The sequence below is a fragment of the Dipodomys ordii genome, unplaced genomic scaffold (assembly GCF_000151885.1).
Source record: "Dipodomys ordii isolate 6190 unplaced genomic scaffold, Dord_2.0 Scaffold61, whole genome shotgun sequence".
NCBI classification, from domain to species: Eukaryota; Metazoa; Chordata; class Mammalia; order Rodentia; family Heteromyidae; genus Dipodomys; species Dipodomys ordii.
The window spans coordinates 985706-1006381 of record NW_012267277.1 but is presented as its reverse complement, the minus strand read 5'-3'; the positions used below and the strand labels follow the sequence as shown (position 1 = coordinate 1006381).

Sequence of the window (20676 nt, the reverse complement as noted above, 5' to 3'; positions counted from 1 at the left end):
AGTGCTCGCCTTGAGCTGAAGAGCTGAGGGACAGCGCTCAGGCCCAGAGTTCAAGCCCCACGACCAACCAAAAAAAAAAAAAAAAAAAGAGATGAAGGGCTAGGAAGGTGGCTCAGTGGTAGAGCGCTTGCCTTGCATGCATGAGGCCCTGGGTTCGATTCCTCAGCACCACATAAACAAAAAATAAAAAGCCGGAAGTGGCGCCGTGGCTCAAGTGGTAGAGCCCTAGCCTTGAGCTGAAGAGCTGAGGCACTGCGCCCAGGCCCAGACTTCACGCCCCAGGACCAGACCAAAAAACAAAAACAAACAAACAAAAAAAAGGAGATGAATAAGTTACAGTATATCCATTTAATAGAATACTATTCAGTACGAAAAAACTACATTAAAAAATTTTTTTGTCAGTTGTGGGGCTTGAACTCTGGGCCTAGGCACTGTCCCTCAGCTGTTCAGCTCTCTAGGTTAGTGTTCTACCACTAAAGCCACAGCACTACTTCCAGCTTTTTCTGCTTGTGTGGTACTGAGGAATTGAACCCAGGCCCTCATGCATGCAAGGCAAGCACTCTCCCACTGAGCAACCTTCAGCCCCAAAAAACTACATTTGATGTATACAACCACATGGATAAGTCTCATAAATAGGAGGTTGAGCCGGGTACCTTCCTACCCTAAATTGTGACTAGAACAGCTACAGAGATCAAAGTGAGAACACAGTATGAACTTTGTTTGTTTGTTTATTGCCAATCCTGGGGCTTGAACTCAGGGCCTGGGCACCATCCCTGAGCTTCTTTTTGCTCAAGGCTAGCACTCTATCACTTGAGCCACGGCACCACTTCTGGTTTTTCTGTTTATGTGTTACTGAGGAATCGAACCCAGGGCTTCATGCATGCTAGGCAAGCACTCTACCACGAAGTCACATTCCTAGCCCTGAACTAATATTAAGTCCTCTATCTATTAAGCCTATAGTTTGTCAACTTGTTTAAACTTTGGAACCTTTCAAAATTTTTTCAAGTGGAAACATCTAACAGAACAAAAGTAGAGATGCTTGTGCTAAAGAGAAAGAAACAGAGTAGGTCTTTGAACATTATCATATTGTTAGCCATACATACCTACCATGACTCTCCTGAAAGGCTATCACAGACCCTTGGGAATATGGTTTGAAGACCAGTATTTCAGCCAACCACTCATGGCTCATGCCTATAATCCTAACTACTAAGGAGGATGAAATCTGAGAATCAAAGCTCAAAGCCAGCTACAGAAGACAAATCCCTGAGACTTATCTCCAATTAGCCAACAAAAAAGCCAGAACTGGAGGTATGGTCCAAGTTGCAGGGTGCCATCATTCATCAAAAAAGCCAAGCAAGAATGCTCAAACTCCTGGGCACTGGTGGCTCACACCTGTAATCCTAGCTACTCAGGAGGCTGAGATCTGAGGATTGCGCTGCAAAGCCAGTCTGGGCTAGAAAGTCTGAAACACTCTTATCTCCAATCAACCACCAGAAAACCGGAAGTGGTGCTGTGGCTCAAGTAGTAGAGAACTAGCCTTGAGCTGAAGAGCTGAGGGACAGTGCCCAGGCCCAGAATTCAAGCCCCACGACCAACAACAAAAAGAATGCTCAAACTGAGTTTAAGCCCAATATTCACACCATAAAGAAAGAAAAGAAAAAAAAAGAATAAAAAAGAAGGAAGGATGTGAAGAAGGGAAAGGAAACGAAAGGAAAGGAGAAGGGCAGAAAGAAAAAAGGAAGGAAGGAAGGAAGGAAGCAAGCAAGCAAGCAAGTAAGCAAGCAATAGACCAATGAACCAGTATTCTCTCTTAGCTGTAAGGTCTGCCCTAGGCCAAGCAGGCCCAGTGCAGACACCTCCCTACCTACCTCTTGGCTGTTTCTACCCAGTATCTGTGTTACCTAGGTAACTGGCACACCTTGAAGCAGTCACCTCTCCCTATAGCTAGGTCACATCCTGGGCCACCTCGGGTCACATGCCTCCCATCTGACCTTAGGAGGGTCCCAGGACCTGAGGTCACATCAGGATCCAGTGTGACCACACCTTTCCCCCACCTGACCACACCTCTTCCTGTTCCTGGCCTAGATACATCCTGGCTCAGGGATGGGCTGCCCCTTTCGGCCATGCCTCTCCATCATGCAAGGAGTGGGCAGCAGTTTGGTAAAGAAACTTCTTTTCCTGCCAAACAGCATGTGGTGTTCTCTTCATGGGCCACCTAATAAAACATACCTACTTAAAACATACCAGGCTAATGCCTGACCTCTAGCTTTAGCAACATCCTAGACTCACCTGAGAATATTCTTCATGAGAATCAAATCTTGGAAAAAACTTTCAAATACAGAACAAACAAGAATAGCTGAGTTTTGCACATTTACTTTACTCCTACACAATATACCATGAATAAACACTTGCTCATCTTAAATTGTATCCAAAATCTAGAGAGCTTCACACAAAAGTAACTCAACTTAGCAAAAGGCAGCATTAACAATGAATAAAGTAGGTACTCACTTTTAATTGCTGATTTTTTTTCTTACCTCTGCTGGTAGAGGACTAGTAGTTACTGGCTTGACTGGGTCATGTGACACAGCCAGAGTTCCTGCAGAGGAAGTTCCATTCATTGTTAATTTGGCTGCATCAGCAACTTCTCCATTGGGTAAGATCCCATCAGCAAACCAAACTCTCCTCTGCTCTCTAGGCTGAGCCACTTGAGGGGCCAGGAAAACAAAACAGGCATCATTGATACATTGGTAGGTTTTCTGACACCAAAGAAGAGAAGGTAACCAATTCCAGATGTACAAAGAAATCACTATTTAGATAGATTAAAACTATAATTGTATATGAAACTGGTTAACGAATAAAACTATATGAGTAAATATATACTTTGCTTCTATACCAAAGATGTAAAATACTTCTATATGCAAAGATGTAAGATACTTTGCTTTCAAATACTAAGGAGTCTTAAACACATCTATGATATGTCACATACTCTGCCCAGCATCACTGACAGAGAAACTAAGGAAAAGTATTTTAAGTGCTTAGAAAATAAATCTAGCAAAAGAAATCCACAGCTCCTACATGTGAGGTTTCCACAGAAATTAAATATCTGGAAAAGTGATATGGTACTTTTAAAGGACAAAAGCTGCCCTAAAAGATGTTGAAGAAATATTAATTAATAAAGGAAGAATTGGCAAAGATACATAAGAATTAGGAAGCAAACAGACCAGATCTTTGGCTAAAATCTAGCTGTAAGAAGAAAAAGACTGATCTGGCAATACAAAAGTAGTTTGCATTTCAGTGAAAGGACAGGAAAAAGTTAGAAAACTGCATCTGATGAAATCTCTTTAAATCTAGGTTTGGAAATCAACTCAAAACAGTCAAAACAGAGCGAGTATAGAAGAACAACAAAAATGACAAAAGAAGAGAATAGAGATTATAAGATAGAAAGCCTGAACTCAAAAAATACAAAGGCATATCAATAAAGGATGATCTGAAAAGAAGAGAAAACGGGCAAGAGTGTGATACTCTCAATAGAACTCTCTGATATGCAAAAGGGGAAGGAAATATTCCTAGACAAAAGACACAAAAATAATGAAAGAAGATTGATTTTAACTATCAGGGGGAACATCTTGAGAAGATCATCTTAAGGAAATACATAATTGTTATTTTTAATACTCATAATCCCTTGAATTTGCAAGGTGCCTTTCATCTGGCAATCTCATAATTTTAAAGAAGTGGTATTCTAAAGTAAGTTGAGCATATAATTCCTGTCACATGATATAACTAGAATTAAAGTTTTAGATTTAAAGGTACATGTATGCAAGGTAATATTTTCATATTTTATAATAGGTTTAAAATGAAAAGAGAAAATAATAAGGTAGTTCTAAAAAGCAATACTAGAATTGGGCTGGCTAGTAGGAAAAAACTCTCATTTTCATTACTTAGTAAATTCCTGCCAAAGGACATTAAGACAGATATGAGGCTGAGGTTTTACAGACTGACTTCAAATTCTGTATTTCTAACTATAAGCAGTGTCATTACTCCATTTGTAAGTTGTAGAGGAGATTGGCATATTTTCAGAGGTGCCTCAAAAATATCAGGCTATACAATATTATTTTTATTTGGCCAAATATAGTATGGACACATTTCTCACTTTGTTCTTCCATTTTAATAACCATCTGAAGGGACTTATCTGCAGTGTTTAAAGAGTTGTGCTGTAGCCACACCACCACCTTTTCAGAGGAACTTGGTGAGGAAAAAGAGAGAGAATAGCACATGATCCCCTACCTTCTGCTCCAGGGTGCTTTAAAACTCCCACAGGTACCATCACAGTGGGAGGTGGAGAGCTCAGTGCTCCTGAGGCCTGAGCTTGCTGCAAGGGAGGGATAGTAGAACAGTATTCAGCAGGATTGTTAGGGTTAGGGCTCTGGCTTGAGGCACTCATCATGTTCTCCCAGGCTTGAGCTAAAGCAAATACAGACACAATCAATGTGAATGGATTGCAAAATGATGGATATCAAGACCTCCACAATATTGGATAAATAAGTAATGCAGCTTCTCCTCATTAATACTCATAGTATTAATACTCTTCCAGCTCGTGAAGGTATTAAGGAGACAGATGATTTTATTCAATAAAGAAGACCACTTAACTAAGTAAGCTGGTTGGAACAAATAAGGAATTAAATATTTCTTAAAAAGAATAATAGTAACATGATAATTCTAATAGAGACTGATACTAGACTCCAAAATAAAGACAAGGCCTATGGTTTCTTTAAAAGAGACCATATATTTCCTTAAGAGGGAGTGACCTTAAAGATATGTAACTAGAATAGACTTTAGGCCTCTTGGCTTGTTTTAATAGCTAAAGTATTTTATAAACTTGTATCAAAAATCAAAATCAAGGGCAAAACAATACAATTCCATTGTTTCATTTCTGTATATTCAGGCTTTTCTTAGTAAGAAAAAAATTTCATTTGAACAATTCAGAAGCCTAAAGCTTAAGAGAAACAGCTTGGTAATTTCTGTAAATTATGCTTTTATGAAGTCATCCTGTAAAAGAGTATCCAGGAATAACAAGCATTCTACATCTTTGGTGTGTCTCAAAAGCACAGGACCAATTTGAACATGAAAATGTGCCAATATCATATAAATGTGATCAATCAATATGAATGATCACAAAGACATTAAGATTCTATTACTCTCTAATTTCACTAATTACTGACATAGCAACTATGTCTTTAAAACTAAATAGGATGAAAGATGCTATAGAAATAAAAGATATAAATTTTATTTTGGAAGTTCATATACTATATGCCCAGGAATAGAAACCATCCAATTTTTGAGCATCTTTTTTAAAAAGTCCTCATTCAACATCAAAGAATGAGCCATAAGATTTTGAATATTTATTTCCTCTAAACTGGAAGACAAGGCTAGTAACAAAAGCTATGTTCATTTGAAAGCACTGGCAGAAAGAGGGAAGGAAGAGAAAAGGAGAAAGGGAAAAGAGGGAACACTGAAAAGCATCAAATTAAATAATCAGAAAAAGACCAGGCTAAGCCATGCAAGAGGAAAAGATGCTGGAAAAACCAGGAAAAGTAGATTACCTTAGGATCCCCTGTTAAGGGCCTCCTTGGCTTAATAAAAAGTAGTATTCCATATGAATCCTCTGCCATTTCCTTCATGTTTAGCTATGCCAAGTTAAAATAAATTGCCAGCAAGCTGGAAGACCTCATCAAATAAAAGAGGTATTAAGTATTGTAATTAGCCGCATGCTCTTGTCTGAGGATATATGTCCAAAAATGAAAGCAGTGGAATAAAAATCATCAATTGAGCAACTCAGTGAAATAACCACCATTCCAAAAATGACCCTTAAGAGTAGAGAGAATGTTTCACATTCGATCAAAATATGAGAATTCAGAAATGGGAGAAAATTGGGTGGATCATAGGATATCAGAACAGATCAGATTAACTGACATGCAAAAGGTTAATAAGCCAGCAACAGGAAAACATCACTAGGAGCAATGCAGACAGACAGAGCAGGAAGGATCTGAAATTCCAGACTTGAGGAGGCACACTAACAGGCACAGACAACAGTAGTGTCCAGGGTCAACATTTTCTTTTAGTAATTATTCTGATCATTTTACAAAGACACATTCAAAAAGAAAATACCACAATCTGATCAATTTTATTTTATCCTTCTACAAGAATATTCATGGTTTTTGTTTTTAGTTTGTTTTTAACTAGAATATCCTTGTATTCATTGCTAATTACCACAAAAGAAGAAACAATTATAGTTATATTTACTCTTCTGGCTGTATTCTTTCATCATATAACACCTAAATTCAAAGCCTTATTCTTATAGCACATCTATGTAACTGGTAAGAGATAACTGATAAGAAATAACTGGTAAAAAGTACAATTTTCAGCCAGGTGCTGTAATTGTAAATACATAGGGGACTCAGACTGGAAAGACAAGTAGGCCAGCCTGAGCAAAAAGTTTGAAAGATTCCTCCTCAACCAATAGTTGGACATGGTATAAGTTTGAAGTCAGGAATATCCTGGTTCCAATTTTTTACCAACCTGGGCAAAAAAATTCCTGAAACTCCATCTCAATGAAAGACTCTAGGTGTGGTGGCACATACCTGCTAGAGTGAAGTATAAAATAAGAGGATCATGATCCAAGAATGAACCTAGTTAAAAAAAAACCAAGACCCTATCTCAAAATAATCAGAGCACAAAATGGACTGAAGGCATGGCTCAAGAGCATACTGCCTATCTAGCAAGTCCAAGGCCCTTAGTTCAAACCCCAGTACTACAAAAGAGAAAAAAAAAGAAAAGAAAATATCTGCTTGACCTTACATGCTATATTTTTTAACAAAATGGATGATGAAATAACATGGTATTAATGTTTTTGATATTAAAGTCTATTAATTTAGAATGCTTTTTTTTCTTTCTCTCAGTCGTAGGGCTTGAACTCAGGGCCTTGGTACTGTCCCTGAGCTCATTTGCTCAAGGCTAACACTATACTACTTTGAGCTCAGTACCACTTCCAACTTTAACTGTTTTGAAGTTATTAAGGTAAGTTATCTTTCCCTAGAAAAAGAGAGCTTCTCTGGAAAGGTTTTATTTTTTTGTTTGTGCCAGTCCTAGGGATTGAATTTAGGGCCTGGCACTGTCTCTGATTTCTTTTGCTCAAGGTTAACACTCTACCACTTGTTAGCTATTTTTGGTAGTTTATTGGAGAAAAGAGTCTCACAGACTTTCCTGCTCTGGCTGGCTTCAAACTGCGATCCTTACATCTCAACCTCCTGAGTAGCTAGGATTATAAGCATGAGCCACCAGTGCTCAGTGAATGGTTCAACTTTAGTATCTATCAGCTAGCTGATAAGTATATTCCCCCACCCCACCTGTCTCTATATAACACAATTATTTCCAAAGAACTTCATTCTTCCCACAAAACTTACCTGGCTTTAGAATTCATAAAATTAGAGACAGGAATTCTGGGACGCCAAAATACTTTTAAAATGTGGAAATTAAGCTCAATATCTTGGAAGTTCTGACATTTGAGAAGATAAGAAACTTATAAAGAAAAGCCAAGGGAAAAAAAGAGTCTTTTTATAAATATTCTCTTATTCTGTCTCAATGACTATACAATCAATCTGTTTTAATACTTACCATTCATTAGCACTGAGTGGCAGATTACACATACTCTAGCTTCCTTTCGATCCATATATAACAATTTACATTTCAGGCTACAGCAGGAAGCACAGAAAACCTGTGAGGAAAAGAACATAGGAAATTTACTAGTATCACTACCAAGGGACCAGACCAATACTACTTCTTATTGACAGCCAGTGCTACATTATTAAAGAACTTCCAAACAAATGCAGTTCAGGGAGTTGAAATTCAAATCCAAGAATAAGATTTACAAGTCTGTTAACAATATGAAAGCTTACTGAAAATAAAAATCTTTTTTTTTTTTTTTGTTGGTTGTGGGGCCTGAACTCTGGGCCTGGGTGCTGTCCTTCAGCTCTTCAGCTCAAGGCTAGCACTCTACCACTTGAGCTACAAGCCACTTCCGGCTTTTTCTGCTTATGTGGTGCTGAGGAATTGAACCCAGGGCCTCCTGCATGCAAGGCAAGCACTCTACCACTGAGCCACCTTTCCAGCCCATGAAAATAAAAATCTTTGTCAAGGTCACATAGAAAATATATGACAGGGGAAAACAAAACACCTTAGCTGCCCTTCGGCTAATTTCTATGCACAAAACATGACATTTAACAGTTACATCTGCTATTTTGGTTCCAAAAGGAATTAGAACAGGATGAAACCAAGATTGAAATTTCTAGTTTTAATTTCTGTTTTCTACTTTCCTTATGTATGGAATAATAATCATACCAGCTGTTCTCACCAGTTTTCTGTGAGGATCAAAATACACAACTAATCATAAAAATAGGCCCAATCCAGCTACAAGAAATCAAAACAGACAGGCCAAATCAGCCAGGCCAATTTCTAGCACCTTATTTTCACCTTCTGGGCTTAGCTGTAGTCTCACTTCCTTTTCCATTCTACACCAAACAGCAATAATCTCAGGTTCCTGTTTATTTTCTTGAGGGTTCTCTATCACATAGAACTTCAAAGCTCTTCCCAGTAGGAGCAATTCTACTTCTCCAATTTTTATGGTTCAGAAGTATCCTCTGTCTTATAAAGCTAAGTAGAGATCAGGCATCACACCAAAGTTAACATTAGTTTACTTTCCCTCCTATTAAGTAAAATTCATATTAAGCTATTATGGCTACCAACTAAGTTTTCAAAGGACTTTATATCAAAATAACCTTTAAATATAGGGAGAACAGAGGTTATAACATTCTTTTCTATAGGCAGAAACTGAGTTTTAATGGTGTTATTTATTTTTTCTTTTTTTTTTCTTTTTGGGGATCCAGTCATGGGGCCTGAACTCTGGGCCTGGGCGCTGTCCCTCAGCTCTTTAGCTCAAGGCTAGCGCTCTACCACTTGAGCCATAGCACCACTTCTGGCTTTTTTCTTTTTGCTTATGTGGTGCTGAGGAATCGAACCCAGGGCCTCATGCATGCAAGGCAAGCACTCTAACACTGAGCCACCTTCCCAGCCCCCTGATGGTATATTTACCTTTTTATTGCTGTGACAAAATACCAGAGAACACAACTTACAGAAGGAAAAGATTTATTTTTGTTTGCAATTTCAGAGGTTCATCATAGTGGCAAAAAAGAGCAACTCATATCATGAAGGCCAGGAAACAGAAACAAAAAGGCTTTTGCTGTGGGCTTTCTCTTTTTTCTCTGTTTATTCCATCTGCCTCTCCCCCTCTATAGGATATTGCCCCAACATTCAGGAAGTCTTTCTCTCTTACTTATGCTTTATTAAAAGCATGGCTCAATCCAATGACATTGACATCAAAATTAACCATTGCAGATAGTTAAATGACTTATTCAAGTTCACAACAAACTATATTAATATTAGACACTTTACATATATTTTCTACCTCACTAAACCACAAAACTTCTGTGAAGACAGTCTTTCACAATACTGTTGAGGCATAGATAAGGCCAATAGTCTGACTGTGTGAGGACTTCTGCTTTTTGTTTAGTGCAAGTCCTGGATCTTGACTTCAGGGCGTGAGTGCTGTCTCTGAGCTTCTTTGCTCAAGGTTAGTTCTCAACCACTTGAAATACAGCTCCAGTTTTGACTTCTTGGTGGTTGATTGGAGATGAGTCTCATGGACTGACTTTGAACTACTGATCCTTAGATCTTAGCCTCCTGAGTAGCTAGGATTACAGGCATGAGCCACGAATGTCTGTATGACCTTTTAAATTCATGTTAAAATCCTAAGTCCCAAAGAGATGTTATTAGGATAAAGAGCATTTAGGGGATAGTTAAGTCATGATCCCTCATGAATGTGATTAGTATCCTTATAAAAAGGCCTAAGAGAGACCCTCTTTCCTTCTGTCATGTGATATTAACGTGCAAACCAAAAATACCACACTATCCAAGTATGTTCCTCAGCTTAAAGCTGAAGCTTAGTCAAAAGTCAAGTCAGTTCTAAAAATAGAATTAAAATAACTGTATTGTACAAATATCTTAATGTTTACCATATAGTTCATATAATTTTATTACCACAACTAACAAAATTTGTGTTTATTTAACTTATTCCTCATTTCAAAACCAGTCTAAATTATTTTTAATGTGAAACCAGTATCCCCAAAGTTTCTAAATTAATTGTAATAAAATAAAATAGGTTCTTCCAAAGTTATCACTGTATCTGAAACACAACAGATATCAAAAATATTTGCTTACTGTTTCCTTGATTAGTGAAAATTATTACATAAACGAATATATGAATGAAAAACAAACATTAATGTGCATCTAATCTAGGGAAGGTTGTATCTTTCATGCCCAACTTCACAAAAAATAACTCAATTTTAACAACAATAAACACTTGTTTTTTTGGCCAGTCCTGAGGAGCTTGAACTCTGGGCTTGGGTTCTGTTTCTGAGTCTCTTTGTGTTCAAGGATAGGCGCTTTACCACTTGAGCCATAGCTCTACTTCCAGCTTTTTCTGAGTAGTTTACTGGAGATAAGAGTCTCATGGACTTTTCCGCCTGGGCTGGCTTTGAACCAGATCCTCAGATCTCAGCCTCCTGAGTAGCTAGGGTTAAAGGTAAGAGCCACTATTGCCTGGCTTAGTCAAAAACACTTTTTTTTGGGGGGGAGGGCGGTTGTGGGGCCTGAACTCTGGGCCTGGGCACTTTCCCTTAGCTCTTCAGCTCTTCAAGGCAAGCTCTCTACCAATTGAGCCACAGTGCCATTTCGGGCCTTTTCTGTTTATGTGGTGCTGAGGAATCGAACCCAGGGCCTCATGCATGCAAGGCAAGCGCTCTACCACTGAGCTACCTTTCCAACCCCAGTCAAAAACATTTTTAAGCTTACAAAACAGGAAACTTCAGAGGGATAGGCTAGACCTAATGGTTAGGAATAACCTCACACAACATGATCTGTACAATCTGCCTAGTTATAAAGTGACAAATTTTGATGATTTATTTATATAACAATTTCTGGGGGGGGGGAAGGACTGGGGTGGGGGGGCAAGGGGAGGCTGGGAAGGGATGTGAAGGGCAAACAAAGGAGGAGGCTACAATGCTTGATAAGAAATGTACTCATTATCTTGCCCATGTAATTGAAACCCCTCTGTACAGTATGTTCACAATAAAAAATAAAAAAATATAACAATAAAACAATTTCTACAATATTCAAGCTAAGTATAGTCATGTGCATTCCGGGGCTCCAAATTTGTAGACTCAATCAACCATGTATAAAAAAATTATTTAATAGTTTTTATTGAGGTTAAATAATTACACAACTTTCACAGTATTGTGAGATAGTGATATACTTAAAAGTCACACATTTTAGCCTTCACAAGGCAAATGGTCATTATCATGGTCTATAATGTTTGTGAATTTTATGAGCTTTGACAATGTAACTATTTCTTCCACATTGGGTGATATGTACATTTCTTTCCTTTTAGTTATTTTTATTTTTTTTATTTTGGGTCCGGTCCTGGGGCCTGAACTCTGGGCCTGGGTGCTGTCCCTCAGCTCTTCAGCTCAAAGCTAGCGCTCTACCACTTGAACTACAGCGCCACTTCTGGCTTTTTTCTTTTAAACCCAGGGCCTCATGCATGGAAGGCAAACGCTCTACCACTAAGCCACCTTCCCAGCCCCATTTCTTTCCTTTTAGTGTAAGCTGTTCCCTCTTGCCCTCTCATTCCCTCCTTCCCATCGCTGCCCTTGAGTTGCTTAGTTTGTTTTCATCAATGTCCAGTGCAGCTGATGGGCCCTGTTGTATATTTTTTCATTTCCCTCTGATTCTCTGCCCGCCTCCTAGCTTCCCTCAGATGTGTGCATGTGCACACACGCGTGCACACACACACGCAAACCATTTATGTGGTCATTTAGGAATATGACAAATTGAATGGAGGTCCTTTGTTTCTTGAATCCTGTTTATTTTGTCATATCTCCTTGCATTTTGGATTTAACATCCACATATCACAAAGACCATGTGCTGTTTGTCTCTCTGCTCTTAGCTCACCGCACTCAAAATGATTTGTTCTAGTTCCATCCATTTCCCTGTGAATGTTATTATTTTGTCCTTTCTAATGGCAATGGCTGCATAATATTCCATTGTATATAAATACCACATTTTTTGGATCCATTCCTCTGTAGTGGGGCATCTGAGTTGTTTCTATATCTTGGCTATTGTGAATAGTGCTGCAATGAACAATGAGGTGCATGTGTCCTTGTATCCTGGTTCCTATTGCAAAGGATAGATGCCTAGGAGTGGTATGGCTGGGTCATAGGGGAGGTCTATATTTAGCTTTCTGCAGTACCTCCAGACTGCTTTCCAAAGTGGTTGTATTAGTGTACATTCCCACCAGCAATGCAATAGGGTTCCTCTTTCTCTGCATCCCCACCAGTATTTGTCGCTGGCTGAATTTAAGATGTGGGCCATTTTGATTGGGGTAAGGTGGTATCTCAGGGTCGTTTTTCTTTGCATTTCCTTTATAGCCAGTGATGATGAACATTTCCTCATGTGTTTCTTTGCCATTGTTATCTCTTCCTCTGAGTTCTTCTTTAGCTCCTTTGCCCATTTAGTGATTGTTTGTTAGATTTGGGAGGGATTCGTTTCTTGAGTTACTGGGTATTCGGCCCTTGTCTGATATATTACTGGTAAGTATCTTTTCCCAAGTAGTTGGCTGTCTTTCTAGTTTCGTAGGTATGTCTTTTTGTGCAGAAACTTATTTTAAGGTAGTCCTCTTTGTCCAGTCTCTCTCCAATTTGTTGTGACCCTGGGACTTTGTTCAGGAAGTTCCTGCCTGTGCGTATAAGTTCAAGTGCCTCTCCTACTCTGTCCTGCAGTAGTTTCAGAGTTTCAGGCTTGATGTTAAGGTCTTTAATCCATTTTGAGTTGATGTTAGTACATGGTGACAGGCTGGGGTCTGCTTTTAGTTTTCTGCATGTGGCCACCCAGTTTTCCCAGCACAAATAGTTGAAGATGCCATGCATCTTCCATTGTATGTCTTTGGCTCCTTTGTCAAATATCAGCTGAACAGAGATATGTGATTTTATTTCTGGATCTTTTAATCTGTTCCATTGGTCTTCAGATCTGTTTTTATGCCAATAGCAAGTTGTCTTTGTTATTATGGCTGTATATTAGAGCTTGAAATCTGGTATTGTGATCCCTCCTGCATAGTTTCTTTTGCCTAGAATTGCTTTGGCTATTCTAGGTCTTTTGTTGTTCCATATGAATTTTTGGATTGTTTTCTCTGTTTCAGTAAAGAACATCATTGGGATTTTGATGGGAATTGCATTGAATTTGTATATCATTTTTGGCAGTATGGCCATTTTCACTATATTAATTCTGCCTATCCAAGAACAAGGAAGGCCCTTCCATTTCCTGGTGTCCTCTATGATTTCTTCCTTTAAGCTTTCATACTTTTCATTAAATAGTTTCTTTACATCTTTGGTTAATTCTTAGACATTTTTTTTTGAGGTTATTATGAATGAGGTTGTTTCCTTGGTTTCCCTTTCTGCTTGTACATCATAAGACTCTTATCTCCGATTAACCAACAGAAAACCAGAAGTGGCGCTGTGGCTCAAGTGGTAGAGTGCTAGCCTTGACCTGAAGAGCTGAGGAACAGTGCCCAGGCCTAGAGTTCAGGCCCCATGACCAACAACAACAACAAAAAATTGTGTCAGTGATGACAATGTAAGTGGAACAACTATTTATGGTATTGTATTGGCTATCGTAAGGAGTCTAATAATGATTTCAAGTACATGGGGTGATATGTGTACATTACATATAAAAATATACCATTTTATATAATGGTCTTGCACATCTAACGGAAATTACCTTAAAGTAGGAAAATACAGCCTAGTAGAAAACTGATTTTTTTTTTTCAGAATTGGGGGTGAAGCCCAATACTTGCTAGACAAGCATGCACAAGTCTCTGGGCTCTTCTGTCACTTATACCCCAGAAAACTGAAAGCCCTTTTAAACTTCCTAGTTAGTTTATTCTAGTCCAGTCACTAGATCCATAAGCCTTTGTGTCTGTACTCCCCTTGTTGAAGAGCAAACTGTGGATGTATAGATGCCAACACTCTGGCCTTCTTAGAGACTTTCCTTCATTCTATTATTTCTCCTAAAATTCCCTTTCTAGATAATCATTTATAGGATTACAGAACAGTTACTATCTCCAGTTCTGAAAATTCATCCAAAGTGACTTCTCCATCTAATAATTGCTTCAATTTTGTCCATTTTCCCTCATAGCAAAGTTAATATGAAAAAGTCACCTTTACTTCCAGATGACCTTTTTTTTTTTTTTTTTTTTGGGTCCAGTCATGGGGCCTGAACTCTGGGCCTGGGCGCTGTCCCTCAGCTCTTCAGCTCAAGGCTAGCGCTGCTACCCCTTGAGCCAAAGCACCACTTCCAGCTTTTTTCTTTTTGCTTATGTGGTGCTGAGGAATAGAACCCAGGGCCTCATGCATGCAAGGCAAGAGCTCTACCACTGAGCCACCTTCCCAGCCCAGCATTTTACATACTTAATTAATCCCTTCTTTCACAAAATACATTCCTCTTCTGACTTCCAAGATAGCCTATTTTCTTGGTTTTCTGCTTACCTTTTTGGTTACTCATTCTCAGTGATGTGTACTGTGTTCTTCTGTTTCTCCTCACTGTCTCAACCCTGAGATCTTCTCTTCTCTCTGTACCCTTTCCCTAAGTGACCTCTTCTGTTTTCATAGCTCTCACTATGATGCTTACATAACCTGCAAAGCTGTACTTGAGTTCCTTTCTCTTTTTAGGTGACTATTTCCTCATTAAGTATGCTTAATCATACCGAATTTCTTTCATTTCTTTTCCTTTTTTTTTTTTTTCTCTGTTGGTTGTGGGGCTTGGACTCAGAGACTGGATGCTGAAGGACTCCCACCCTCTTTTCCCAGGCACATACAGATGTTAGGCAAACCACCAAAGATATATGCAGACTGCCTGATGCTGGCAGGGAAATCTATCTAAGCCTGGCTGTAAACATTCCACTGTGGGCTTAAACAAAAAGCCCCCCAACTCCTTTGACCTATTGGCTTTTTCACTAACCTCTGCCCCCTTGCTCAGACCCCATTTCTGAGCCCATCTCTTCACACAGACTCCAAGCCCACAGGAAGGCTGTGTCCCCCACTGTTATATCTCAATAATCAGTCCTCACTGTTTCCTTCCTTTCTCCTCCATTTTCCTAACAGACCCTGTCCCTGAGCTTTTTCACGCAAAGCTAAAGCTCTACCACTTTGAGCCACAGCACCACTTCTGGCTTTCTGGTAGTTAATTGGCAATAAGAATCTCATGGATTTTCCTGCCCAAGCTGGTTTTGAACCATGATCCTTGGATCTCAGCCTCCAGAGTAGCTAGGATTACAGGTGTGAGGCATGGGCACCCAACTGAATTCCTTTCCTTTAGTGTTTTTCTACTTCAGAGGCTTTGTTCATGCTGCTCTCTTTTCCTGGACCATTCTTCTCTCTCTCTCTCTCTCTCTCTCTCTCTTTTTTGTTTTTTTCGGTCATGGAGCTTGAATTCTGGGCCTGGGTGCTGTCCCTCAGCACTTCAGCTCAAGGCTAGCACTCTACCACTTGAGCCACAGCGCCACTTCTGGCTTTTTCTGCTTATGTGGTACTGAGGAATAGAACCTAGGGCCTCATGCATGGGAGACAAGCGCTCTACCACTGAACCACCTTCCCAGCCCTTCTCTTTGCTATTCTTGGGGGGGTTGTTTATTTAGAGACAAGGTCTCCCCTGTGGATTCTAGGCTAGTCTGGAACTAACTACATAGAATAAGCTGACCTCAAACTTGGGGTCCTTCTGTTTTTTCCTCCATGTACTGGAATTACAGGTGTCCACCACCATACCCAATGCCTCTGTTCTTGGAACAGTGCTCAACTTTCAAGTATCATCTAAAATGTCATTGCTCAAAGACTGTCTTCTTACCATCATCATTTTTTTAATATTACTCCTCCTGTTAATTTTCTTCACTGCTCTTACCACAATTTATCTTCATTTGTTTAGTTTTTGTCATTAGCCTGATATTTACAACCATGAGGTTAAAGACCACAATATCATCATTAACTCAGCACCTGGCACAATGACATATGAACATCAGGCAATAAGTCAATCATCTATGACTGATTTACTCATTAACAAACATTTATTGAGCACTTTGTAGCTGCCAGATACTATGTTAGATGCTAGGAATATAAAGTTAAATCAGAACTCATTTCAGAATCCTTAGAGACCAATTGAGGATAAGGACAAACACAATGCTGCATGAATAAATGTTATGTAATAGGTGACATCTACTCTTAGCCAACATAGCTCTTTTTTTCCTCTTACATAGTTGTGTGGTTCAAATTAGAATGTCAATTAAAAGGCAGGTTTTCAAGCAGAGTGAAGGAACTGTGAATTACCATGCAGTATTTCTTTATTTAACATTCCCAGTGTATTTCTATGCAGCTCAGGCTGGCCTTGAACTAGCATATTCTGCTTCTACCTTCCAAATGCTAAGATTACAAGTGTTGAGATAGGAGTAATATTCTTTTGAAAGCAACCACTTATTGTTCTCTTATCAGTTGATTCGATCAGTACATAAGGAAACTAGAGAAATAAAGTTATTATTGTTTGAATCTGTCCTTAAACAGGAAAAATACAACTAATTTAAACCATTTCTCAAAATTCTTACATCCAATATATGAATTTGATATCATTTAAGACTCAAGGTGTTGGTTTTTAAAAATGTACTGTTTCATTAACAGATTTGTTTATTTCACAGTTTTTCAAATATCTACTGATCATCTCTTAGGTGGTAGGATGGAGAATACAGTAGTAATCAAGACAGAAAAGGCCCTTATCCTTACAGAGCTGCGAAAAAAACTGGAGAGTCAAAAATAAACAAATAAATCACAACTAGAAGTCAATAGATCAAGAAATATTAATTCCACTGAAATGTATTACTTACAAATATATAAATACACAAAAATACTTTTGAAAGAATTTAATGTAGGTATGTTTAAAATGAATTAAAAGACTATGAATAGTGGGGTACTGGTAGCTCACAACTGTAATCCTAGCTACTCAAAAGGCTAAGATCTGAAGATTTCAGTTTAAAACCAATCTGAGCAGGAAAGTCCTAGAATTTTATCTCCAGTTAATCACCAAAAAAAACCTAAGTACTATAGCCTTGAGCAAAAATAACCCTCAAGGGCAACATCCAGGCCCTGAGTTCCAGGTCAAGCCCCAGGACAGGCACAGGTGCTGTCCACGGATAGGTGAATGGATAGGTTCAAGGATAGGCCTGTGGATATATAAACTCAGATAAAAGAATATTATTCAGCAGTAAGAAATATACTACCAATGGGGCTGGGAAGGTGGCTCAGTGGTAGAGCGCTTGCCTTGCATGCCTGAGGCCCTGGGTTCGATTCCTCAGCACCACATAAGCAAAAAGAAAAAAGCCGGAAGTGGCGCTGTGGCTCAAGTGGTAGAGTGCTAGCCTTGAGCTGAAGAGCTGAGGGACAGCGCCCAGGCCCGGAGTTCAGGCCCCACGACCGGACCGGAAAAAAAAAAAAAAAGATATATACTACCAAGTGACAAAATCACATGGCTGAACTTTAAGGCACAGGCACACACACACACACACACAGAAATGTATATGCTTTATATAATTTTTTTTTTTTGGTGTTGGGTTTGAACTCAAGGCCTTGGTCTTGCTAGGATGGTACTCTACCACTTGAGCCACATTCTATGTTTTGCTTGCTTTTTTTTTTTTGGTCGGTCGTGGGGCTTGAACTCTGGGCTTAGACGCTATCCCTCAGCTCTTCAGCTCAAGCTCGAGTGCTCTACTGCTTGAGCCACAGTGCCACTTCCAGTTTTCTAGTGGTTTATTGGAGATAAGAGTCTTCATGGACTTTCCTGCCAGGGCTGGCTTTGAACCATGATCCTCAGATCTCAGCCTCCTGAGTAGCTAGGATTATAGGTATGAGCCACTGGCTCCCAGCTTTGCTTGTTATTTTTAAAATGTATTTTTGTCTATTTCCTTTCTTTTCCTTCCTTCCTTCCATCCTTCCTTCCTTCAGTGGATCAAACCAGGGCACTGCATTTGTTTTGCCACTGAGCTACATCCTATCTCTGCTTGTTATTTATTTTTTTTTGGGGGGGGGGTCCAGTCATGGGCCTGAAGTCTGGGTCTGGGCGCTGTCCCTCAGCTAGCTCTTCAGCTCAAGGCTAGCACTCTACCACTTGATCCACAGCGCCACTTCCGGCTTTTTGCTTTTTTTGCTTATGTGGTGCTGAGGAATCGAACCCAGGGCCTCAAGCATGCAAGGCAAGTGCTCTACCACTGAGCCATCTTCCCAGTCCACCTGCTTGTTATTTGTGATAGAATCAGTAACTTTTTCTGGCCGCAAACCTCAATGATTCCACTCTTAACCTCCCAAGTAGCTAGAACTACAGATAGCATAAGACACCTGAGCCAGACACATATTTCTTTTCTCTTTCCTCGTTTTTTTCTTTTCTTGTGGTACGGGGACTAAAACCTAGAGCCTTGGGCATGTTAGGCAAGCACTCTACACTGAGCAATATCTCTAGTACATTAATCCATAAGTGAAAGAAACTACTCAGCATATCCTTTTTTTTTTCAGTCTTATGGGTTAATCTCAGGGTCTTAAACTTGCTATCAAATACTGTTCAACTTGAACCAAATATCCAGCCTACAAAATTAGTCTGAAAAGGCTACATACATTCTGTGATCCCAATTATATACCATTCTGAAAAAGGTAAAATATGGAAATAATAAGATGAGCTCAGGAGAAAAGGAGAATGCTGAATAAATAGGTTAAGCACAGGAGTTTTACGGCAGTGGTACTATAATAGGATACATAATATGCATTTATCAAAATCCTTGACAGTGAACCTTAATATTAACTACAGAACAATGTATATTTTTCAGAGGATTTTAGTTGCAGATAATGTATTGATATTGGCTCATCAACTGTACATGCTACATTAAGGAAAAATGTAAATAATGAGGTAACTTGTGTTATATGGGAAGGTAGTATATAGAAATTGATCTTTCTGGGCTGGGAAGCTGGCTCAGTGGTAGAGTACTCGCCTTGTATGCCTGAGGCCCTGGGTTCGATTCCTCAGCACCACATAAGCAAAAAGAAAAAAGTCGTAAGTGGTGCTTTGGCTCAAGTGGTAGAGCGCTAGCCTTGAGCTGAAGAGCTGAGGGACAGCGCCCAGGCCCAGAGTTCAGGCCCCATGACTGGACCCCCCCCCCAAAAAAAAAGCAAAAACAGTCAATTACTTTTTAAAGTGGCTATGTCTAAGCATCTAGACTGGGGACATATATGGATAAGCAACAGGCTGTCCTCTTTTAAGGTGAATATATAAATTTGTATATGAAGTGCTTTGTCTACATAAACAAAGTCTCAAGTTTCCTCATCTCACCTCAAAATGTGCCCTTTCTTCTTTTTTTTTTTTTTGTCAGTCATAAGACTCAGGTCCTGGGAGCTTTCCCTAAGCTTTTTTTATTCAAGGCTAGTACTTTACCACTTTGAGCCATAGGTCCACTTCTGTTTTTCTTTCTTTCTTTCTTTGGTCAGTTGTGGGGCTTGAACTCTGGGCCTGGGCTCTGTCTCTCAGCATTTCAGCTCAAGGCTAAGGTTCTACCACTTGAGCCATGGCACCACTTCCAGTTTTCTGGTGGCTTATTGAAGATAAGAGTCTCACAGACTTTCCTGCCAGGGCTGGCTTTGAACTGCGATCCTCAGATCTCAGCCTTCTAAGTAGCTAGGATTACAGGCCTGAGCCGCCGATGTCCAGCCACTTCTGTTTTTCTAATGGTTATTGGAGGTAAGAGTTCCACAGAGTTTTCTTACCCAACCTGCTTCAAACCTTGATCCTAAGATCTCAGTCCCCTGCGTGGTAAGGATTATAGGTGTGAGCCACCTGTGCCCATCTTATTCTCAATTTTTAATATGGATAATTTGTGTGTGTGTGTGCGCGCGTGCACGCATGTGCACGCACACGCACCAGTTCTAGGGCTTGAACTCAAGACCTGGGGACAGTCCCTGAGCTTTTTTGCTCTAGGTTAGCACTCTACCACTTGAGCCACACTTTCACCTCCAGATTTTTGATGATTAATTGGAAATAAGAATCTTATGTAGGGGGCTGAGAAGGTAGCTCAGTGGTAGAGTGCTTGCCTTGCATGCATGAGGCCCTGGGTTCGATTCCTCAGCACCACATACACACAAAAAGCTGGAAATGGAGTTGTGGCTCAAGTGGTAGAGTGCTAGCCTTGAGCTGAAGGGCTGAGGGACAGTGCCCAGGCCCATAGTTCAGACCCCACGACCAACCAAGAAAAAAAAAAAAAAAGAATCTTATGTACATTCCTGCCTGGGCTGGCTTTGACTCTCAACCCTCAGACCTCAGCTTTCTTTTTTTTTTTGGTCGGCCGTGGGGCTTGAACTCTGGGCCTGGGCGCTGTCCTTCAGCTCTTCAGCTCAAGGTGAGCGCTCTACCACTTGAGCTACAGCGCCACTTCCGGTTTTC

General features: G+C 39.7%; 1 protein-coding gene across 1 annotated transcript in view; it reads right to left on the bottom strand.

Annotated features, from left to right (window-relative positions):
* Positions 1–20676, bottom strand: part of Zfyve9 (zinc finger, FYVE domain containing 9) — an 80664-nt gene that overhangs the window by 43898 nt on the left and 16090 nt on the right. The window contains exons 4-6 of the mRNA XM_013022193.1: positions 7672–7771; positions 4285–4461; positions 2535–2704 (exon numbers count right to left, since the gene is read on the bottom strand). Of these exons, the coding sequence (XP_012877647.1) occupies positions 2535–2704; positions 4285–4461; positions 7672–7771 (447 nt within the window). The remainder of the gene's footprint in view (positions 1–2534; positions 2705–4284; positions 4462–7671; positions 7772–20676) is intronic.